Source organism: Anguilla anguilla, chromosome 7, assembly GCF_013347855.1.
Source record: "Anguilla anguilla isolate fAngAng1 chromosome 7, fAngAng1.pri, whole genome shotgun sequence".
Taxonomy (NCBI): Eukaryota; Metazoa; Chordata; class Actinopteri; order Anguilliformes; family Anguillidae; genus Anguilla; species Anguilla anguilla.
Window position 1 is genome coordinate 5,896,577 of NC_049207.1, and position 23,700 is coordinate 5,920,276.

General features: G+C 42.4%; 1 protein-coding gene across 2 annotated transcripts in view; it reads right to left on the reverse strand.

Moving 5' to 3' along the window:
- The window catches only part of kcnd2 (potassium voltage-gated channel, Shal-related subfamily, member 2), a 144,282-nt gene extending 121,054 nt beyond the window's left edge, over positions 1-23,228 (reverse strand). Inside the window, exons 1-2 of one of the 2 annotated variants that reach the window (XM_035426026.1) lie at positions 22,275-23,228; positions 20,623-21,819 (exon numbers count right to left, since the gene is read on the reverse strand). In XM_035426026.1, the coding sequence (XP_035281917.1) occupies positions 20,623-21,734 (1,112 nt within the window). In that variant the 5' untranslated portion in view covers positions 21,735-21,819; positions 22,275-23,228. The remainder of the gene's footprint in view (positions 1-20,622; positions 21,820-22,274) is intronic. The other variant, XM_035426027.1, reaches the window with a different exon arrangement.
- Positions 23,229-23,700: the final 472 nt, after the last annotated feature.

The following is a 23,700-nucleotide window of genomic DNA, read 5'->3' on the forward strand; positions in this document are numbered from 1 at the left end:
TACTGAGAACATAACACTCAAATTTCAGTTGGCGTATGCTCTTTGTTTTCGTAAAAAAAAAAAAAATTGGGCCAGTAACCTGTAGAAGCATGAATGTGTGTAGTGTGAGACAGCACAGACTTGACAAAAGGAAATGAAATAAAAAACAAATGTTTTTTTATTGAATCACTGCAGGAAGTGATTCAGAAGGAACAACTACCATATATGTTTGGGACAGTGGAAAAATAAATGTCTTAAAGCATTTCAGAAGAAGCTTCAATACTTTGCCTATGCAAGGTGAGGTTCCTTTGCCCATTAAAGTCATTCTGGAATGAATGAAGGATTCCAGGGACCAGAAAATTATAGTGGTACACTTTTACATTCCACGTGTGATGATGTCAACAGCATTCTAGGAAGTACAATCAAAAGATTTTAATCTCATTCCACTGAATTCCATTAAGCCTGAGGTGCAAAGCTGCTGAGTAGGAGAAAATATAAATTCCATATTTTATGTCCACATGAAACATTAGTCCAGCCATAAACAGCAGGCAGTTCCAATTTCACTTTCAAATGAACTCTTGTTCATAGATCATTATTCCGGTGTCTGCATAAACAGGACCTCATTTTTGGTGATCGGTCAGCCGGACGATGTGTGTGTAGCATCACTGAAACTTAATAAGAATAATGATGATGATGATGATGTCAGAACCGATCTGAGCACCTTCCTCCACAGACCTGTATCTGCCCTGGATCCCTAAAGCCATTACTCTCTGTCCGTCAAATTCGCCGGAGAGGTCAATCGACCTTTGGCGAGCGGCTCTTAATCACACAGTCTCAGTTTGACCTCCAGTCAGTTTATGTGCCCATTCAAATCATAGTTCACGGATTACAATCACAGCAGGATCCCCCCCCCTGCGTTGGAAACAATATGCAATCCCTTAGCCTATTTATTGAGGATGAGATCTGAAAATACACACAGTAAAATGTCCAGTGTTAATACAGCTCTAACAGCTAATATTTGGACCAGAGTAGGACCAAATGTTGTCTGTTTGAGTTGAAGTGACACTGTTAGAGTCGAAATAACACCGGACATTTTACCGAGCACAAAGCAGAATAGAAGGTTTGAGGAAGCCAATGCGTCTCCCCAACACTCTGGCTCTGACTACAGAGGTTCAGAGTAGATTCTCTGTTAGAATAATTCTCACTACCATGTAGCAAGACCCCAGAAGTACAGATCAGAAGTGCACGAGGGCAGCATGGAGAGCGGTGTGCCCTGATTTAGCTCAGATTTCCAGTTTAGGGAACGTACCCTGGTGTCGTCCTCCAAGGAGAAATGGCAGTCCCTGTCTCTTGTTTGAGTGACTCATCTGAGAGACCAGGAGCCTGCAATTTGCCAGTGTGAATGGCGCATAAAGTGTACTCTTCAGATGTAAAGACTGTGTGGTGTGGCTTCAGAGTAAAAAACAAAAAAAAAAAAACATGGCACCACATACAGGATTAAAGATAGCAGTTCATGCTTCTCTGCACCTGTCTATACAGGCATCTGATTGGGCATCTCCCCGGTCCCTAATCCAGTTTTTCAACTAGGAATATTTAAAAATCCGGGATTAAAATTAATTAAAAAGCAAGAAATGCTTGAGAGTTATTGCTCAACTTTTTGTGTTTATCAGCCTGCTGTAAATTATAAATTCTCTTTGTTAAAACACCCTATTGAATGTAAAGGGCATCATTGCAGTAGGGTACACAGACTCAACCGAAATTACTTCATATCTGGAAGAGCACCAAACAAACTGACATGGCCTTGCTCAGCTAGCACTGAGGCGAAGGTGCAGACAATTCAACTAACATCCTGAATGCTTTGACAAAACCAATTCAGTAAACTTTTCACAAGGATGAAAGACTTTTACTTTCACAATGTCTCCAAGGACAGTGGAGTCAAGTTGTGCACCTGAAAGTTTTCATTTATGCAGAACCTTGGTCAATGTGCTATAGCATTCATTGACTTTTTTTTATTTGTTTTGCAGATGCCTTCACCTATAATGGCTCTATGGCACTTAGTCTTATTTTTTTACAATACTGGACCGTGATGAGTGGATGGGAGGGAGTGTAGGTGAGAGGGTTGAGCCTCCTCTTTTGGTTACTATAAAAATGCTCCTGTAAATGTTTGGTTTGCAAGCACCAAACGACTAAATAAAATGTCTCCAGGCTATTTAAAAAATTCATGTCATTGGATCTCATCCAATCACCACCCGGAACAAAGTGTACAACAGGGACCAAATACACCCACAAGCATCTCCAAGTTAAGTTATGCAGATCTAACTCAGTGGCTATAAAACCTGGATGTAAAGGCTCAGAGTAATGGCCACACTTTGCATCAAATTAAAAACAATTGCAAGGTAAATAACCAAAAATCAGAGAGCACTACAGGAAGTGATTCAGAGGGAACAACTGCCATATATGATTGGGACAGTGGAAAGCCATCATCATTACAGGAAGTAATTCAGAAGGAACAACTGCCATATATGATTGGGACAGTGGAAAGCAGTCATCACTACAGGAAGTGATTCAGAAGGAACAACTGCCATATATGCTGGGGACAATGGGAAGCAGTCATCACTACAGGAAGTGATTCAGAAGGAACAACTGCCATATAAGATTGGGACAATGGGAAGCAGGCATCACTACAGGAAGTGATTCAGAAGGAACAACTGCCATATAAGATTGGGACAATGGGAAGCAGGCATCACTACAGGAAGTGATTCAGAAGCAAATACAGTACTGCCTTATTTACTGGGGACAGTTTAAAGCAGTCATCACCTCTCCACTGCAGTGCTCACGTAAAAACTCCCTGCTGGCTTTAGTCCCCGGCAGAGAGAGTGGCTTCAGGCTGAATCCCACGCTGTCCAACCCTAAATCAAATCAATTCCCTAAAATAATGCAGGCATCCATCCACCTCTCTGTTTATTTCCCTCTTTCGCACAGAGATCAATCACGGAGGGTGGGCAAGGCTTGACACGGAAATGTCTCATTCTTCTTCCATAGTGACTGCCGTTTTGAACGCATTATAGAGCACATTCAAATCAAATGACCTCCATTATTTATTACTCAAAATGAAAATGAAAGCTCTTGCCCCAGTACCACACACGCAGAATCTCAAACACCAAATTTAATTACATGTAGATAAATATATATTTTTTAAAAACATTTTATGGGACAAAACCATGGCTTGTACCCTCAGACTATAAATATAGTGTACATCTTACAAAAATGTTAAAAATAAGTTACTGATGCTCGTACTCAAAGCACAAACTCTCGACATCTGCAAAAAATTCCTAAAACTCTCATTTGCACCCAATTATTTCTATCAAAATGATGTAAAGTTTCATTAAAACTTTCAACATTTTATTTCACAGAAACTAACAATCCCATATCGCAAAGCAGTGCTGCTCACGTTTTCCAGTATTCATTCACGGTAACCGAAGTAAGAAGTAGGTTTTGGCTGAAGTAGACGTTGATCAATGGGAGAACTATGGGGCTGAGGGCATTCAAAATAAGAAGGAGAAGAAGAAGAAGAAGAAAAGGAAGACGCTCCTCAAAAGATCTCTCCCGTGGCTTCAAGGCACAGCAGGAACAAAGGCAGACCCAAGCAGACAGGCCTTTTCAAAGAGAAGCAGTCCAACAGGCTCTGCTCATTTCTCACAATCCAGCCTGCAGGATCAGCTATTATTTTTGAGCATTGGCTTGCAGGCAAACACACTCCAATATTAGTCAGAGGTTATTGGCTGTTCTTCTCTCCATAAATCAGAGATGCATATGGGTTAATTAACCTCTAGTCCCTTCTTATTAACCTCCAAAGGCTCTCATTTCTTTGGGCCGATTATGTTTATGACCATGCATGTAGAAAGGCTAGATTGACAGTTTCTATTAAGGGTCATGGTTGACACAACCACAGCAATAAAAATAAAAAAAATGCTTACCGTACCAGAAAGGATTGAACCCTTGGACGTTCCAATTAATGTTTTTTTAAAAAAAAAATTTTTAAATCATGAATAAATGTTGCATCTAGGGAAACCATAGCAATCTTATTCTTTCAGGTACAGGGAATTTTAATGGAAGCCAGAGACACTGTACCATCGAAACAGCCCTAAGTCTTAATATCAAATTTTTATTCTATCAAAACACCATCATGTGAAATACCATGCCATGAATGTTTAATGGGTCTCTTTTGAGTTATCCCGCGTTTGGGGCTTTCGCAGTCCAGTGATTCCTGATTGAACAGAATGAGGAGAGTTCGAGCCCATGTGTTTATTCTCGTTTAACGGGACTTCATTCACATTCACAGCAAGCTCCAGATCAATGATCCTTTGCAGTCTCGCTATTATTTCATTTCCCGTATCCAGAAGTGTATCGGGGATTCAGCTAAATGTTTGGAGCAGGATCTTGCTGAGTTGTCATAAATGGCAGCGGGGAGTGCAGTGGAAAAGAGATATGGAAATACTGGGGTTCTGGTACATCGTCAACAAGGCAGTTTTCCCATTTATAATACAGGCAATAAATGGTCTTAAAGAGGCTGAGCTAGCCAACATCAGTCATTAAACAGGCAACACCTCCCCTCTTATAACATCTTTCTTGACAGACATAGCTCTCTCTCTCTCTCTCTTTCTCGCTCTAAAAGAAAGGAACAATGCTGGTCAAGTCAACCAGGATTCTAAAGGCTACTTTTTTGATTTGAGCCCCAATTTCACCCTTTTGGCTCTCGCCCTCCAGAACTTGTAATCATTACTGGTGAACCTTGGCATGGGCAGGCTGAAATCAAACTAATCAAACTGTACATTCTGAGCAGTTAGTCAATAATAGACAAGCTTGCAAAACCCTTTTCCCTGTAGCACTTTATAGGAGCTTGGGGGGAACAACCAGCATCCAAAGACAAATGATCATCCAATAACATAATGCTCCAACAAAGAAAACAATGGCAAGCATGTGTTAACACAACTAAGCTGGACAGCAACAGAAGATAAGGAATCTATTTGGCAGTTGCAGTGCATGAGGGTGGTAAGTAGCTGAATAAAAAAACAGTTGCTGGCATTTTGAGGCAAGGACAGCATGGATCAGAATTAGAATTTTTTTTTAATTCAGTCAATGAAATATATGAACTGAGATGAATACATTCAGAAACCATTATAGAACACTGTGAACATTTTCCAATGAAAGAAATTGAATTTCAATTAATTTCCTGAATCAAATGAATTGTAATCGATTTGACCCCAACACTGGCATGCATAACCAAGTTTAGCAAATTTCAGTATTCTTTGTAATTGAATCCTTGATACTATTTCATTTTTATTCTCATGTTCTGACATTTAAACCGCATTTACGAATGACTTCTTCCCACAATGACAGATTTTTCTTGAACCACTACTTAAACTGCACCTATGAAAGCCCCAAACGTGAAACTTATATAACATGTCGTAGTACACATGTGGTGTCTCTAGTATGACAATCTGCCAGGAAAACAAACAGAAGGGGGACAACCAAACGGCAAAGACCTCTCATGGGCAATCAGGAGATAAGCCAGCAAAGGGGTCAATAAGAGTCATGTGATTAACGACCTCTGGAGACAAATAGGAAAGTGACAATCAAATCTTCAAAGAGGAGATTGCAGCCCTATGGGACCATCAGGAGATAAGCCAATAAAGAGGGCATTGGCCTGGGGCCCTGGGAGACACACTTCAGATTGAACTTTCACTCAAAAAGCTTAAAGAGCTTAAAAAGGAAACGGAACCACCTGAACTTAAAATAGTGACCCACCTGTAGCCCCAGTGTGGAAGTTACCAAGCCTTGGGGTCTAAACCTTTAACAACTGAGCTCAATTTGCCAACAAGCCTCACCTGATTACTGAATCTTGGCTAAGCCACCCTTTTCTGGATTGACCTTCCCCGCAGCTTCTGGCCCTCTGCAATGTCTAAGGAATTTCCTTGAATATCCGTGATGTGGACTTACTACTGGGCATTGCCAGCTCAGTGGATTTTGAGCAACTTCAACCATCGCCACGTGTTTCCAGAGTGGTCTCCGGTTCCCGGTGATGTCCCTGTCACATGGCAAACCTCTGCAGTGCCTAAGTATTCCCTCATGTGTTCCCAGTGGAATTACTCTGTGAAACTTACTTGCCTTTCCAAGGGTTCCTCCATGAAGGACCTCTCCTGTCAGCTAAAGAGATGATCAACCACAGGCTTCCTAGCCCTGCTCCTGAGATTTCTAAGTGAACTAATTTATTAGCAATTAATTATATGTATGCCTCTTAGCGGTGAGCTATGTGTTTTGTGTTTATGCTTCTGATACAAATGGAGCATCTAGTTCTGTTTTCTCTTCACCTTTCCGCATGTATTCACAGTGCTCTTCCAAATTATTCATAACCTTGATAATGCCATACACTTACAAAAAGCAGCAATTATGGTTTGCATTGTATTTGGGAAAATATAGTGCCCTCTATAATTATCCACAACCTTGATAAAGAGGAGCAAAGAAGGCACTACATTTAGTATGTGGTAAAATAAATGGTACAGGTAATGAGCTGCATTGTATGCTAAAAATGGGGAAATTATTGGCTTTTGTATTAATACAAATGCTCAGAGAATAACATTTCTTTTAACAAGCAATTTTTTTTTTTTTTTTTTAAGAAATACATTGTAATTATTCAGATCCCTGTTTTTAGCACTGGGTACATCCTCTCTTCGTAAGGCTAGCACTATTGAGTCATTTTCTATAGTATTTTATAAGATTGCTGAGCATATTGTATTGGGGGGGGGCTGACAATTCCCTCATGCAGAATCTTTCAAGATCCTTCAGCCTGTGCTTGCGGACTACCCTCTTTAATTCAAGCCTCACATTTTCAATCGCTTCAAGTCTGGAGACCAGAGATGGCCATTTAAATACAGTAATTTTGTGGTCAATTAACCACATCTTGGAAACATTTTGTGGTATGCTTGGGATCACTGTCTCACTGAAAGATCCATCTGCAGCCAGGTTTGAGCTTCCTTGTGGGGGGATGCCTTGGTACTTGTATAGTCGGGCAAGAAACAAAACTCATAATTTGGGATGCCCTAATAGGACGCATCAGGGGGATCTCTATGGTGTTTTCATTCAGAAAAATCAAAAATAGAAGTTCTCACACCCATACAAAAATGAGGGCCACTGTTACTGGTCTCTTGGGTCTACAAACAGATGCATAATGCAGGTGCCACACAGAACTGCATTTTCTTTTTTTCATTTCAGCAACAGAAAAAGCTGAGAAAAGCTTAGTGTCTCAGCTCATGTCTTTGTCAGGGGCAAAGAGCATTGTCCTACTTTTCTCAGGTTAATTAAGCTGTGGTACACACATGCAGGTGTCAGTAATCATTATAGTGGGAGGCATCACAAAGATCCTTTGCATAATTAGATCTTTCCTTTCTTTTAACTTTCACTTTACAATAGTAAAACGCATTAGCAATTCATAATAGAAAATCCACTTTCAATTTTACACATTTTAGCAGCTATATAACAAATTTATAATACCCCAGACATTCTATTGGCTTTCTGAGTTTATTAAATGATGCCTTCTTAAATTAACTAAATAAAAACAAAATGGATTTGAATTGATTAAACCAGACAAAGCTTTTCAACATAGATTGAAATGTATAAACTGAGGACAAACCGGGTGAGTAACACTGACAAGGAACGCTATGTTAGTTATTGATTAGCAAAACCATTATGACACATATCCTTTTTTCCCAAGCAGCATGTATGTAGCATGTACACACTCAGACACATTCATGCACGCACATGAGCATGCGCACATGCAGACTCAAAGCATTATATATAAAAAAAATATTAAAAAAACATTCTTCCCATGGCATTTTCTGTTTCTTATTTTTTTATGACACGATGCACTACACAAAAGCAAAATATAATTCATCACGTCCTTCAGAGTGGAAAATTGTCAAATGTATCCTGCTCTCCCGCCTCTACCAGTGTTATATATATTTTTCCTTTACGTTCCGTGAGCCAGTCTTAATAATGCAGCTCCGTTTTGTGGCGTGTGGTATATATAATCTTCTGAATTAGACTGTGGAAGAGCCTTTGTCCCCTGGCGGTCAGCGCTGTCGAGACCGGACAGGCGGAGTGCTTGGGAATGTCAGGAGCTGAAGCATGTTCCAGAGATGTTTAAAACACGAGGCCACCTTCCTGCGCCACCTCAGCAAACGCAGAGGACCTTGCCACCGGTCTTCTCCCGCATTGTCTCATATTGCCGTTAACAAGGGTAAAGGGGGGGGGGGGGGGGGGGGGGGGAAGAGCTTTGCTTATCTTTGAAGGATAAACCCTAGCCTCGCCTGTATTGAAAAGACAGTGTGTTGAACTGTCTGTATCTGTCACGGTCTTGCTAATGTTATATGTTTTGCTTTGTTTTGCTCCTGGGCGATATGCAAATTTCTCCTTATGGGGATTAATAAAGTACCTCTGTCTATCCACCTACCCATCTATCTTATGGCACTTAAGGTAGGCTTTACTAAGCATGACAGCAGATAGATATTTTTTTTCCCTGAGAGTCAATAAAGTATAATGAGTTATTTGTGCTACACTTCTACTCATCTTCCTGTTCTGCTGCTAAAAGCACTTACAGAAAAAACAGGAAACACATCTTTCTTTTTTTCTGTAAGGTGTCCCTGTGGCATAGTATCTGTAAAAAGCGCTATACAAAGAAATTTGAATTCAAGTTAATGGTTAACTTTCGAAATGGTCTCAATTTCATTTTGTGTAAGGAATCATAGGACAAAGATTTGAGAACTGGTGGATTTGCATTTCAAAAATGTTCGTGATGACTACTGTGTGGAACATAAAATGGAATGTGTTCCGTGGCAGACTTTCTACATTCAGTCATTCAGATATTCAGGTATTCTGCCCCACTCCATCCCTGAGGATTGACGGAAGCTAGTGCAGTTCAAACGCATGTTAAAAGGCCAAATAAACTGACGGACCTGATGATTCTAGGAATGACCATGAACACAATTATCACGAGCAGCCAAAAACAAAACATACTGTGTTTAACACTTAAGGTGAACACTACGATTTAAGAATCACTGATGGAACAGGAATGTCCGCTGGAATATAGACACAACATATGCCAAGTCTTCCTTGACATGAGTAGAATCTGGACCAAAATTAAGTACCAAATTAAATATTTAAGCACCAAAGTATTTGATCATTTTATATCATGAATTTAAAAAAGCAGGAACAAAATGTTCTCAAGTTCTTTCTGCTGGAAACCAAAACAAATCTCTCAAAATAAAGCAGTAAATCTGTCGACCCATAATTCTTCTGGAAACCACACAGGAGAACACACGCTCAATTGCCCGTCCATCGGAACAAAGAAAAGACATTCTCGCGACCAGAAGCATAGTTCTCACGGTCCAGTGCCCCCCGACCCCAAACTTTCTCTGGGTTTTAGCGTTTTTTTACACCTGACATTCAACGTCACCGAGGCAGTTACCCCGGCTACACTCCATTTGGCCTCAAATCACAAAGAAAAACAAGACAACCCGTCACACACGCTGTCAGAAAATTCACCCTGACAGGGAAAAGGAACGAGGAGGTTTCTGCTGTAAAGGGCAACGGTTAATCAGAAGATTAAGGAAAGGCGCACGGAGCAAGTCTGCGCTTCCCGTCTTATTAATGCCTCCTGCAGAATTTCGATCGCAGAATTGAATGCAAATGTTTTCTGATAGCAGATTTAAAAAATGGATGTCTTTTCTCTCTCTCTCTCTCCCCCTCTCTCCCTCCCACCCTCCCTCCAGAAATCTGATGACAGGTTTCCACGGTGCCGTCTGCGCGAGTGATATTTGCTCTTAAGATGAATCTATAGCCGGGGTCACCTCATATCACAGAGGTCATTTAGAACCACCTCGTCGACGCTCCCAAGGTAGAGGCTCCCCCCTCTCACGGAAGAAAGGAAAAACAATATATTTCACGGAGGCCCATAAAAGTTTAGTGCACCTGAGGTAATGCATGTGCTTGTGCTGGAGATTAATTTATATGCTGATGAATACATGAACAGGAGGAACACGGGCTGCTCCGTAAGGGGGGGCTGCTCATTCAGCAGAGCCGTCACTGCAGGCAGTGAACCAATCCCGCCGGGGCCGATCGCTCAAAACAGGAAGTGACAGGAGCACGCGGCTCCGAGCAGTCACCAGAACGGCAACGTCTGCGCGTCTGTTCATCCCCACGGAGCGTCCGTGGTACCATCGCCTGGGGTAGGAGAATTTAGGCTGGAAAAATCCCAGGATGACCACGAAGACTGCTATAAATAAACAAAGACAGTAACTTTTTTGTTCCACCCCCCCCCCCCCCCCAGCTGTGGTGACTTTGGATTCACCAATGAATTCTCTGATTTATCAACGAATCGGATAATATATTCTGAAATAGCCTTCGTCCAATTTTGACCAGTCCGCCCCCCCCCCCCCCCCCCCCCCCCCCCCGCCCCCCTTGCTCAGATGTACACCTGCCCGCCAGGGAACTATCGCCAGCCTCTGCTCTCATGTCGACTTAAAACAAAAATTGATCCAACAATGAAACTCAAGAGAATGCCCCTTCCTTTCCATTGGATGAGCTTTAATAATTAACCGCGCTGTACGGTATTCGCCGAGCGCCAGGTTCCGCAAGCGGCCTCCAGCCCCGATCCCTCCGTTCCTCTTCGAAAATAACCACATCGGCTTCGCTGCTAAAAAAATGCATCGGATTACTCGAGCGGCAGCATTTATTCAAACCATTCAAATTAATTTATCGTAATCCTGCCATTCGGATTATCGAAATCAGAAGCGACTGATGATCATGCACGCCTCGCAATTTGAGAACAAACCTTAGCTGTTAGCGCCGACACAACCGCAGGAGCGCACAGTCATGGTGTGCATGCATAAGCATGTCTGCAGGATATACACCAGGGCTGCCCAACCCTGTTCCTGGAGATCTACCACCCGGTAGGTTTTCATTTAATTTCACACCCGGTTCTACCACCTAGTAGCTGAATGAGATTTCCAGCTGTTGAATGAGGTGTTCTGTGTCAGTGTCGGATGCGAAAACCTGCAGGATGGTAGATCTTCAGGAACAGGGTTGGGCAGCCCTGATCAAAGAAGAACCACATGTGTGGACTTCTCTGAGGAGTTAAAATGGATTCCCTCTTTGTTAATGCTCATAAGAGTAGTATTTCATCACCATTTGAAATGGTCTGTAGGTGGCATCATAAAAAGATTCTTTTTTATGTACGGCGACAGCGCTGAGTATCGGAAACAGCAGACGCCACCCCTGCAGAGGCATACATTAAATTAATTTCTTTGGTGTAATCCACTTGCGGCTAAAATCATTTGGAAATCGGAGCGGCTCAGACAGCCCACATGTGGCGGGAAGAGAAGCGAAAATTGTTCGGAAACAATCTCAATTATGAGATAATCAAATCAAGCAAAACCAAGGGAAATTAGCTCTCCCAGATACAAAACCTCATTACGCACACCGAGAAAGCCTATTTCATCTGCGCCCGGCGACCTTCCATCCCTGCTCAACGAACAGCGCTCTCTCTGTTACATTTCTCTATTTGAGAATATTTAGGGGCACATCATTTTTTTAAAAATTCCCACAATGCATCTGAGGTCCATATACAGTCCCGCAGTTTGTAGTCATGCCGACTTTCATAACATACTGCTCTAACTTCTGTAAGTGCAGTTCCTTGCTTAACTGATGTTGTGATGGGGAAAAAAAGTTAATATTTTCTGTAGCCTTCTAATATCAGAGCGGTTCAGACTGAACGACTGAAATAATGTTCACAGCTGTCAAAACAAAAATTCTACACGTCCCACGTGGAGACACTTCCGTGGATTAAGCGCCTGCCAGAAACCGTGGCAGAGATAATGAATTATGACTACTATAAATGTTCAGTGCAGTTGCAAGCAGTTTTCTCACTGCATTATTTTCAATATCTACTCTATTTGTGAACACTTGCAGTGCATGAGAGTAAAGGCTTTTATATCAAGGAAGTGGTATTTACATTGTGAATAAACATCAGTCATGTTCTGCACTGATTGGCAAGCGATTAGCTGTTAATGACACTGCAACATTCAATGGGAGTAACTGATGTTCTGTGAGATCTGGGACCTGGACCCTCATCCTGGGTCAACATTCATAAAATACATCAGAGTGGGACTACTGGTCCAGGATCAGTTTTCCCATTTAGCATATTTTGGAATTCATCATTTTTTCTTATCTGTGTTTGTTCGTTCGTGGAACAGGATTGCGCATGAAATTTACAAACAGCCAGCATTCATCATCTCATACACCAGGGATGTGCACAAAAACAAAAGTCTGCGCATGTCATGAATCTCATATTGTTTTTTCGAACGAAAATATTTCAGAACGAAAGCAAGCATAATTTAAGAGAAGTTTCGTGAATGAGGCCCACTGAGTGGAAAGTGATGGGCACTATATATACAGAAACACTGCATTGGTCTCTCTCTCTCTCTCCCTCCCTCTCTCTCACACACACACACACACACACACCTGCCCATTAAAAGCAACTGCAGAAATTATGACTCTGGCAACGGAACAAGGAGGCATCTATTCATTCAGTGTAGGTAAATGGTAAATGGACTGCATTTATATAGCGCTTTTATCCAAAGCGCTTTACAATTGATGCCTCTCATTCGCCAGAGCAGTTAGGGGTTAGGTGTCTTGCTCAAGGACACTTTGACACGCCCAGAGCGGGGTTTGAACCAGCAACCCTCCGACTGCCAGACAATCGGTCTTACCTCCTGAGCTATGTCGCCCCGCTATGTCGTAGGTCTGCTTCGAATATTTAGCGGCAGTTCTTGGACATCACGTACAATCAGACGGGAATAAAAATGCAGCCATCAGTGAGAACAGAAGCCCACTGGCTCCGTGTCATCTAATCAGGAAATTAACACAATTGTTCTGCACTTTCCACAAATTATGAAACTCAGCGCAGCTCGAACGGTAAATGGAAAAAGGGTTTCTGAAAGAGGGCCACGTGCTTTATCAGCAACAGCTTCCATTTTTTCATTAAGAGTTAGGCTGTCACGTGGTTTGAATGTCTTATTGAGTACCTTTAATGGTTTGAAAGTAGTTTCAACTAATACAGAAAAATATGACCATATCCCATTATTTCAGTTTTAAATACACTGCAAACACTTATGTTCAGACATCGATTCGTTCATATAGCTGCACATACTTACAAAAAACTGAGAATGATGTGTTATGATATAGGCTAATTTGAGAAGGCATCCATTACATCAAAGCAGTGATGTAATGTTATACACACTTACGTTACTCCAGTGTATATTGCTACCGGAGATTGATTTGAGCAGAGAGAATTTAAACAAACTGCTCACACACAGCCCATTGCTAGCTCTCTATTCACAGGGGGAGACATCATTGGGCACATGACCAAAATCGTATGGGACATCTGACGGAGACGAAGTAGGGTAGTGAACAAATTGGTTGAACTTTGGTGACCAGGACTAGAAGAGTAGCTGTTTTCGACTTCTGCTGTGTTTATTCTTTGCGCTTTAGAATTGTTTTTCCTCCTTAGCTGCTCCAGTTAAAAGTGTTTGTTAAGCCAGGGCCTTGTGGGAGTACCGGTAGCACTTGACACCTTGTAAGCCAGTTTCAATACACAGTCTTTTGTTAGCTGATAAGGCTGCTAAGTGCTGAGCCCTGCACCTTTTGTTGACTAAACTTTAAATACAGGATCTCGTAGGAGCTGGTTAGTAATGCACCGAAGAAATAAGTTTCACTTCTGTCACCAGGATTGGAGTAAGTAGCTGTTTTTGACTAGTGCTGGGTTTATTCTTTGTGCATTAAAATAGTTTTTTTTTTTTTTAGCTGTTGTTGCACTCCAGTTAGAAAGTGTTAGAAGTGTGTTAAGCTAGGGCTTTGTAAGGAGTTTAGGTGGTCCTTGATATCTTGTAAGCCAGCTTCAGTAAGCTAACTCTCTTTTGGAAGCCAATGCTAAACACCAAGCCCTCCACCTGCTACACAATCAGCTCGTTAGCTTCAGCACACCTGTTAATAGTTGTCGTACTCAGCCTTTTGTGCGCAGAGACAAGGCAATCTATTTGTGGAAGCACAAAGGAAGGCCACGGCACTTTTGTCAACTCGCTTCTATCGTTTCTTTTTTTTTCTTTTTCACTCTCTCTTTCAAGGCATTTATATCAGCATACCCTGTGCCTTCTTTCTATCTCTGTCTTCTCCCTCTTTCTGCTGGTTCTAGTGGTATCCACCTTGTCAGCGTATTGCATCTAACCTCAGCGAATCCCCCAGGTCTCCCTGTACTACCGACCATCATAGATGAGGAGGGTGATGGAACTGTCAGTCACCAGTGCAGAAAGCTCAGTTCATCTCAGGCATATGCTTCTATCCTGCTTTTGCATTCCTTTACCCTCACTGAAACATGGATTGCCCCCACAGAACACAGGTACTCCTGCTGCCCCCTTGACAGCTTACACCTTCAGCCACCCTCCTAGGCTTTCGAGCTGTGGTGGTACATCAGGTCTGCTCATCTCATCCTAGGCATACATTTCTCATTCCTCCTCTCATACTTGCCCATCTCTTCTTTCGAATCCCATGCCGTCATCATAAACTACCCTAACCCTCTTCATGTTGTTCTGCCGCTCTCTTGGTCCACTTGACAGCTTTCTAAAAGAGTTTGGCTGTATCCACTCCTCACAAAGCTGGCAGCAGTCTTGACTGGTTGCAGTCTTACAGTCTTGAGGTTTTCTTCTTCAGGAAGGTCGTTTCTAGAACCTGCTCCACAACCAACCTGCCACCCTTCTTCATGTTTCTGACCATCCCTCTGTTTCCTTCTCCACTCTCCTCTGTGTTAACCATTCCAACTCTGTCTCACCTCACTCTGTCACCACGTGACACAATCTATGGTCTCCTTGCTCTTCCTCTCCTCTTCTCAAAAAGCTTTCCCTCGACCTGTGTGATGCCAAACTACAGAACAGCATCACGCCTTATTTTTTCTGAAGTGTTTGAATGCGCTGTTTCTAACAAACTTTCTCCATTTCTCTCTTGGAAGAACCTGCTGGACCCCAGCCAGCCTGGCACTTCACTGAGACTGCATTCCTTGCTGTCACTGAGGTACTGCTTACCACCACCCCCCCCCCCCACCCCACCCCCCCATTTCTCAGTACATCCAGGCTACGTACCTCTCCTATGCCCACAGAGCTGGTCTATAACTCCCCTATTCAACAGAGGTAATGTACAACCTTCCCTCATTCCAAACGAAGGCAGTCCACTGCATTATTCTTGCAAATGGAACTCAGAGCTGTTTTTCAGAAGGACCTGTGTCGCCTTAAAAACGCTGACCAATGTCCTCCACCCTTTTGGTATAAATTGAGCAATTCCTTTTCGCATGCAGCCATTTTCCAGAAGTTTAGCTCAATCTCCTTTAAAGGGGACGGGGAATCATTACATTAAAAATTTAGTTCCTTTCCCCCCCGATGAGGAAATTGGCTCAGTTTTCTTTTGCTTTACTCCCTCAGGAAATTACACATTGCGCACTGTCATGTTTCTAAATGGCACAGAAAATAAACATTGATTGATTGCATTGACCAGTCTATAACTCTCTCCTGATCCTCTATAGCAGTGGCTCCCAAACTGGGTCCGGGGGGACCACCGTCTATGCTGGTTTTTCCTTCCAACCACATTTTCAATCCCATAATTTTAACAAGCTGTTAATTTTTCCTAATTACACACTTAATATTCTGAGGGATTATTTATCCTCTTAAGCCACATTATGTCAGAAATAGCAATGTATGCCGTGGCGAATAAAAGTCTCATATTCAATTTGAGCTTGTTGCACTAGTTTGCAAATGGTTACATAAAGAGGTATAAAAAAAAAAACTGATCAAATTAAAGACTGGGTTGAATCAACAGGCTCCCCACTGGTGAAAGTGTGGAAGTGTGGACACCTGTCCACTAAAACTAACCGTCTGATAGACAATGAGGAATTAAAAGACAAAGGAAATAACAGAGCCAACCTGCACTGTGTGAGGTTTAAGGAAGAACATAGTGAAAGAACTTAAATACACGTGCTCAGCAACCTTAGTTGAGCAAGATTTTGGCTGTAACCGAAAACAGCATGCATAGGCCTCCCCAGGACTGTCTGAGTCTGAGAACCACCGCTCTGTATCCAGAGTTTCCAATCTGGGGACACACCGTGTATGCTGGGCTTCTTTCCTACAATAATTGCAACCCCTGAACCATAATTGTAAATTGTTCTTCAGACATTTAATGCCTATTGAAGGGTAATTTACCCTCTTGAGGTCGCATTATGTTAGAAGGAGTGCACAAAAGAATAATGTTTCATATTCCCACTCCGGGGACTTTTAATCAGTCAGGCTATATGTGATGCTTTAATGTTCTGTAATGTGCTGTATGGCAAAAGTGTTAACGTTAAGAAATTGATTCAATTATAGACTGAATGGTGAATTCAGCAGGGTATTAATTTCTGAACGTGTTGACACCTGGTCATTGAAAAGAAGAAGAGTTAATTGGTGAGCAAACTAGTTTAAAATTATGTTCAATCTCAAATATTTTCAACAGTCTTAATTCATCAAGATATTGGCTGTTACAAAAACCAGCACACACAGTGGTTCCCCAGGAATCTGAATCACTATTCAATAGCACCAATCTATATCCCACCCCAACCTCTGTATAGTATTGGATATTAACCCATCCTTGGTCCCCAGTAGAAGAAATCCAGGCAACCACCCTCTTCTGAAGAGGTTACTCTAGAACAGTGGTCTCAAACTCAGTGCCATGGAGGGCTGTGTGTGTGCTGGTTTTTATTCCAGCCTCAGATCTTGATTATATAAGTAGTTCAATTATTTGCTGAATTAGGGATGCAGGTTTGCACATAATGGTGACCCGACGTCTATGGTGACCCGCACTGTCTAAATAAAAAAAATTATATATAATATATTCTGTGCTTCAATGCAGTTAAACGCATATGGCTGAATGAGCAATTGGACTCAATTAAGGCAGCATTAATCGGTTGGAATGAAAACCTGCATACACACGGCCCTCCATGGCAACGAGTTCGAGACTGCTCTAGAACCTTCCCCTGGCTTGCTGTCAGATGGCCATCACATTCACATCTGAGCACAGGGTGAATCAGTAAGCAGGGAACTGGCACAGTAGCAAGAGGAATGGAGGGCTACACTCACATCCTATTTGCCCTGGAGGGGAAACGGGCTGAGGTCATATCAGTAAGACTTAGCAGACCGCCAGCCTTATTAAACTCCCATGATCCTCTACATTAACAGCCTATCCTTTATACAGCTAGTCTTTAATGCCGACAGCTGCTCCTTCATTAGATGCAATTCGACAGTCTGTACGCCAGTTAGGAAGCTGCTGTTTAAATTGGAGCAGTCACTTTTTTTTATTTATTTTTTTTTTACAAAAATCCAAGAAATGAATCAATTAGGAGTGCCGGGGGGCAGCACAAGGGTTAATCAGCTCACCACATGTTCTCTCTTCTTCAGATTACCTGGTCCCCTCTGGGCCTTTTGGCGTTAACTGGCCGATGTAGGGCCTTCAAGAAAAGTGCTCTACCTGCAGTGCACTTGCAGTCAGTGTGCGAATGCGTTTTGCAAAAAATTCTGCAAAGCATGCGTATTGTAACTGCCAAACATTTCACTGTTTTCATGGAGCCTCTCTCATTACCCTGCCTGTTCTTTATGAGGATGCGGTGCCACAGAGCTCGTGAAATTAGTCACAAAAGCAGAACAAATATAGTTAATATGAAGTGCAATTTTGAAATGCAGGCGTAAAAAACGCACGCTACGTGATTCAGTTTTGATGTGCTGCTGGGAGCTGACATTGCTAGATTAGCAGCACGCAGAGCCAACACTCCATTCAATTGATGCTTTGTGACCGTGACACTGGACAAAATGTCTCTCGATCAAACAGACACACATTCTTACATTGCTGCTGTACACAAAGAGGTGATAAATGTATTCTGATGCTCAAAAACACAAATTATTTCAAGGTAACCCTAGTTTTCTTTTTTATGGTAAAACATTTGAGCATCCAAGAGATTCTCTTGCAGGTCTGCAGTATTTCATGGGATGGGATAGGTTGAGACATAATCAAATGTTCCCACATTTTGGACCTCTAGAGTTAAATGACAACCTAACATACTGTGTACTGTGTTCGTTGGTATATTGAAACATCTTAAACAAAGACATATAGTCAGATTCCCTCTCTTAATTCAGAATCTCCTTCAGGTCAGTGGTTTGCTCAGACATAATATCAGTCTCATCTTCTTCATCCCCTTCTTTCCGTTGAACACTCAGAGTCATCGACTCCTATCGAGTTCCCTCTTGCATCGTGGCCGTCAAAAATAAACGACAATCAACATTATATGGAGACTCCTTCAGGTGAGGAGACACGCCACATAAAACAACGCAAATTACTTTCTAGCTGCCGGCTAAATAAACAACTGGCCAAGGGCCCGGGGGGGGCATTTTTCCGTTCAAGGTAGAGCCATTTTCTGCGTCTCCGCCGTGTCTTCGGGGGAGCTGTCCACATAAATCCCTGCCATGGTAAAAATGGTATAAATTCCCCGTCACTTGTCCAGCAGCGACGTAACGATACATTAATAAATGATATACACATTTTAACAAAGGCCATGTTCAATCTGCGAGAGTGCGCGCTCCAGGAGGAGGCCGTTACCCACACCGATCATCATCCGTCTGAGGCAATTCTATAGGACAGGCTGAACGATTCTGTCCAGAGCCGGGCGATCTCAAAACGCTTATGTGAAGCGGGCATATAGCTTTACAGACGGGGGGGGATTCATTCCTAAGCGAGACTGCACCGCTTCGTGTAGGAGTTCCAGTCCCACTTTTACTTTTATTTCAACCTTATGATGGTTCAGCCTGCATTCAGAATCTTATACTGCATGCAAGCCATCGTGTGTGCAGGGTAGATGGGTCCAGGGAAATTCTCCCATTTCTGGTGCAATTGCAACTGCATTAGTTGAAACTACTTTTGACACTAACCTTGGGCTATATGCTTAGCAGTAGTTCATGCACTGACATGGAATGGCAATGTCAAGGCGATTTCCATTTCAATTATATTGCACAGTTCCAAAAATCATTTAAATTCTATACCTATGCTGGTGCTGTGATAGTATGTTCACATTGCAGATATTTTCCAAGAACATGTGTCAGTTTCTAGAGGAAGGGATAGAGTGAAATTCAGAAAATTAAAAGTTAGGTTTTCAGGTTTTATTACTCGTTACTTATTACTCTAGTCTGACAGCTAAGCCATATTTCAGCACAAGTCAGCACACGAGTCATGGGAATATATCGTGCTAACATTCCTGTCCAACCGCATCTCCATACGAAGTCTTTTGCATCATCTGATCCACAGCACAGCCGAATACTTGCAACGATTTGACATGATTTCCATGATCTTGCGCTCGAATATTATCACCAGTTGTATAAACTTCAGTCCCTAAATACGTCCAGCATAGCCGTGGAAACTGGGAACCTGTAGCAACAGCAGTAGTTAGCAATAAAATGCATTGAGACCGGAACGGTCGGGCAGCATAGCTCAACTGTAGCCAGTCAGCGCCTGGAGCTTTCATAATTACAGCGCGAGGACAGCAGAATTCAGAACCTCGGAGAGCTCCACTCCTGGGACAGCGCAAACGGGAAGAAGGGGGACCGTTCATTGAACAATATTTTAAGGATGATCAGATTAATGAATGAATGAATGTACGCATCCATAGTAAATCATTCTAATGACCGTCATTAAATAAACGTATTTATACGACATCAACATATTCGGCATGTGTTATCACAAAACCCAGAAAATCAAAATATGTGCTCCACTGTAACCTCTGAAAACATAAATAATAATAAAATAATAAATAACAATTTAATCACGATACAAAGTTGAATATAAAGTTCCATCAATTAGTCATTTATTATAACCCCTAACGTGTTGTCTGGTAGCCAGAGGAAAATCCACTCGGTTGGAAGAATTGCGCCTAGCAAAGTTTTAAAGAGGTCTGAGGACAGTCCATTGTTTTGCCTGCTCGTGCACAGGTCTAACTGTCCCCAGAACCGGTATGCATTAATGGCAGTGCATATTCCCCGACAACCTTATTGATAGTTCATCATTAAACTCTCAAAATATAGTGACGTATAGGGATGTACGTTAAATAGCCCTGCCAAGCAGGTTTCTGTTAAATTGTTTTCTTAAATTATACATAAAATGACGCTCACAATTTAATAAACACTCAGGAAAGCTTGTTAGCTGTCGGACATCTCTTCAAAACAGTATTAGTAAGATTAAACTTGGTGCTGATGCTTCGAATCAACACTTGTACTTGTATACTTGTATTATGTATGACAGCGCTTTGAAAGTGGAACGTTTTCAGTGAATGTGTGTTGCCATTGGGTGGGCCCACGCTACTTTGTGCAGCGTTCTACTTCCACAACAATATCCAAACAGCCAACCAAGCGCATCCTGGGAAATACCAGGAGAGGTCCTATACAGCATACTGACGACCATATTATCAGCGCTTACCCGAGCGTCGTCATGGTGACGATGGTGTACCAGAACGCTGCAGGGATGCTGGTGAACTTGCTGGCCGAAGATCCTTTCTCCGCGTAGAACATCACCGTGGCGAAAATAATGATGGCCATTGTCAGAGAAAAGAGCAGGAATCCCAGTTCAGATGCACAGCTCTTCAGGGTATAGCCCAGGATACGCAGTCCTGCTGAATGGCGGGAAAATTTGAAAATCCGAAAAACGCGGAATACTCTCAGGGTGACAAAAGCTCCACTCACGTCCTCGTTGTCTGCCATGACCAAGCCAATATAGTATGGCATAATTGCGACCACATCTATGATGCTCATCACACTTTTCACAAACTTGTATCTACTTGGCGCAGCAAGTAGACGCAACATGTATTCGATGGTGAAGATCATAACGCAGGCGGTATCCAAGCAGAAGAAGGCCAGTGCATAACGCTCTCCGCAGGACACCTCCTTGATGCCCTTAGGTGAGGTCCCACAAGGCACCGTTTCTACTACGTTGGCCATGACAGAAACCGCAATGAAAAAGCCAGTGACGTAATAGAATACGAGCGCCATTGTGCTAGTGTGAGGGTTTTCAAAAGCCCGCCACATCGACTCTCGGAAAGTCATATGAGGGGGCGCCGAATCATTGTTGTTTTCATCGTCTTGGTCATCTTGAATTCTTTCAGCATTCTCTCGCCGGCGGTCCTTGTACTCTTCGTAACAACAGTCCCCAATAATTTCAGGTATTATCCCAAAGAATGCCAGCTCTTCGTCATATGCAGAAATGCATTCTTGTCGTGGGTAATGCAGTTTGCCGGTGCGATAAAAATTAAGAATGTGTCTGAATATATCTGGGTCTCGGTCAAAAAAGTACTCGTTAGTTTCTTCGTGGAAAAAGAAGTCTCTCTCCGTGCTTCCAAGTAGAGTGTCCGGGTACCGTTCCAAAGTATTCCGCCAGGTCTGAAACCTTGTTCCACTGACATTAAGGATGATGAGTCCGTCCTGTGTTCTCCTCTTCTCCCTGGGGGGTGTGGGCATAGGTGCGCTCGCCACTGGCATCCATCCTATGGCTGCTGCCCGGGCAAAAGGAAGCCAAGCCGCGACTCCCGCTGCCATGCTGACCCGCTGTTGGCAACACCTGCAGAAGCTTCTGTTACTTCTTTGTCAGTTACTGGACCGCCGCGAGGCGACGAATGGACATCTACAGAAACAACGTAAACCCAAAAGATAACAATTCATAATGTGCATGTTTCAGCAACGAGAGCATACCCGTTCCCAGACTAGGCGATAGGGTACGTGGTCGCGCTATACAAGAAACGTTGTACAGAGTGATATGTTGAAATCAACTGTTACAGAGAGCACGCATAAGGTCCCTATTGGACTCTCGTGAATTGTATTAGAGTTGAAATAACACCGGGCAATTTACTGTGGTTCTTCGTCTAAAGTTTTCGCTCTTATTTACATTAGGTCTTAATAAATCGGCGTCCAAAAGTACAAAAAACAAGTCTGGTGAAAAATGGCATTCATCTACGTTGAATAGGAATCACGGTTTCCCTGTGTTGTAATAACTATTCGAATAGGAAGACGAAGTCGTGTAGCTACACGTAAAACATATATGCTTTCTGTTATGAGGCTGATAACAAAAATATTACTCACCTCCACGAAAAAGTGATTGGATTAAAACGGGGGCATATGTTTTTTCTTAAATATCACAGGCAGTACTCCAAAGCCTCGTCCGGGAAGCTAAAAACTGTACGCTGTTTCGATCCCAAGTAGCAGTGAAATTTCCTCAGCACGGTGCTTGCAGGACAGCAACAAGTTAAAAAAAAATGCTAATCACACTCCGTAATTTCGATTAAGCACACCTGGACCACGTCTTTCCGTAATGCACAGGGAAACGACCTTCCGACAGTGGTCTCTTTTAAGGTTTCTCCCCCGCGCGGCTGTTCCTCAAGAAAAGCGCAGCTGAGCTCCTTTTATCCAGTACAAGACCACCCTGCCAAACACGAGCCGAGGGAAGACAAACAAATAATAAAAAAAAGAAAAGAAATAAATTGTGAAGGTTCCACTGGAAATTGCACAGTTCATACATCTGTAGGGAACAGTACTATGTAAACCGTTAAATTAATCTAATAATTTTTTTTTTTTAAACCTGCAAGCAACTGAACGGAAATTGAGTCGCATGCGTCTCTTTCCGACCACTAGGTCTGAAGTGTGCAGCTGTAACGAAGACCAAAGTTCTCTGTTCCTAATGCGGTGGAGGCGTGTCACGTGCCGCACGCATCAGTTAACACTTAAGGATATAATTTTGACTAAATTATTTTAGCTGGTGTCCATAGTACCGTGTATATGAACGTGAGATGTGTTACAGGGTCAAAAATGAATTTAACTTTAAATAGTAGTATATGCACCACCGATGTAGCCTTTCCCCCTCTCCAAGCACCGAAAATTAAAATTCTTTAAGCGATACTCAAGAAACGCATGGTATTCGGTTACAGATTTTTTTTAAGTGTCTTTTAACTGCACTAGTTGCTTTACTCCCTTGTGAGTCATAGCCTACGTGGTAAACTGCAATGCCGCTAGATGGAGACAATCTTTAATTCAGATTGAGACTGCTTTTCAAATTCAGTACCTCAGCACTCTGAAGCTGAAATGAATGCACCATCAGTTAATACACCTAGCGCAGATCACCGATCTCTCTCTCTCTTTCTCGCTCCCCCTCTCTCTCGCTCTCTCTCTCCGTCCTTGAATTGATTCAACACCCACAGACATAACATTGTATTGATCTTGACACGACACGACTGTAAGAAATATTAATCTATACAGTGTTAATATCATTACTAAAATTATTTTTTAAATTATTATAATTACCAGTACCATCATTACGACCAGACTGGTAAGAAAGGCACAGAAACATACATGCAACAGTTCAATTAATGCACCGTCACGTCGTTTAGTCGTTTGCGCGGTCTGCAACTAGGTCGGACTAGTGATGTAGTTTTAAATAGGGAAAGAAGCAAGCGTGCTGAATATATCCGCGATGTGAAATTATGGCGTAAGAACGTCGACTTGAATAATTATA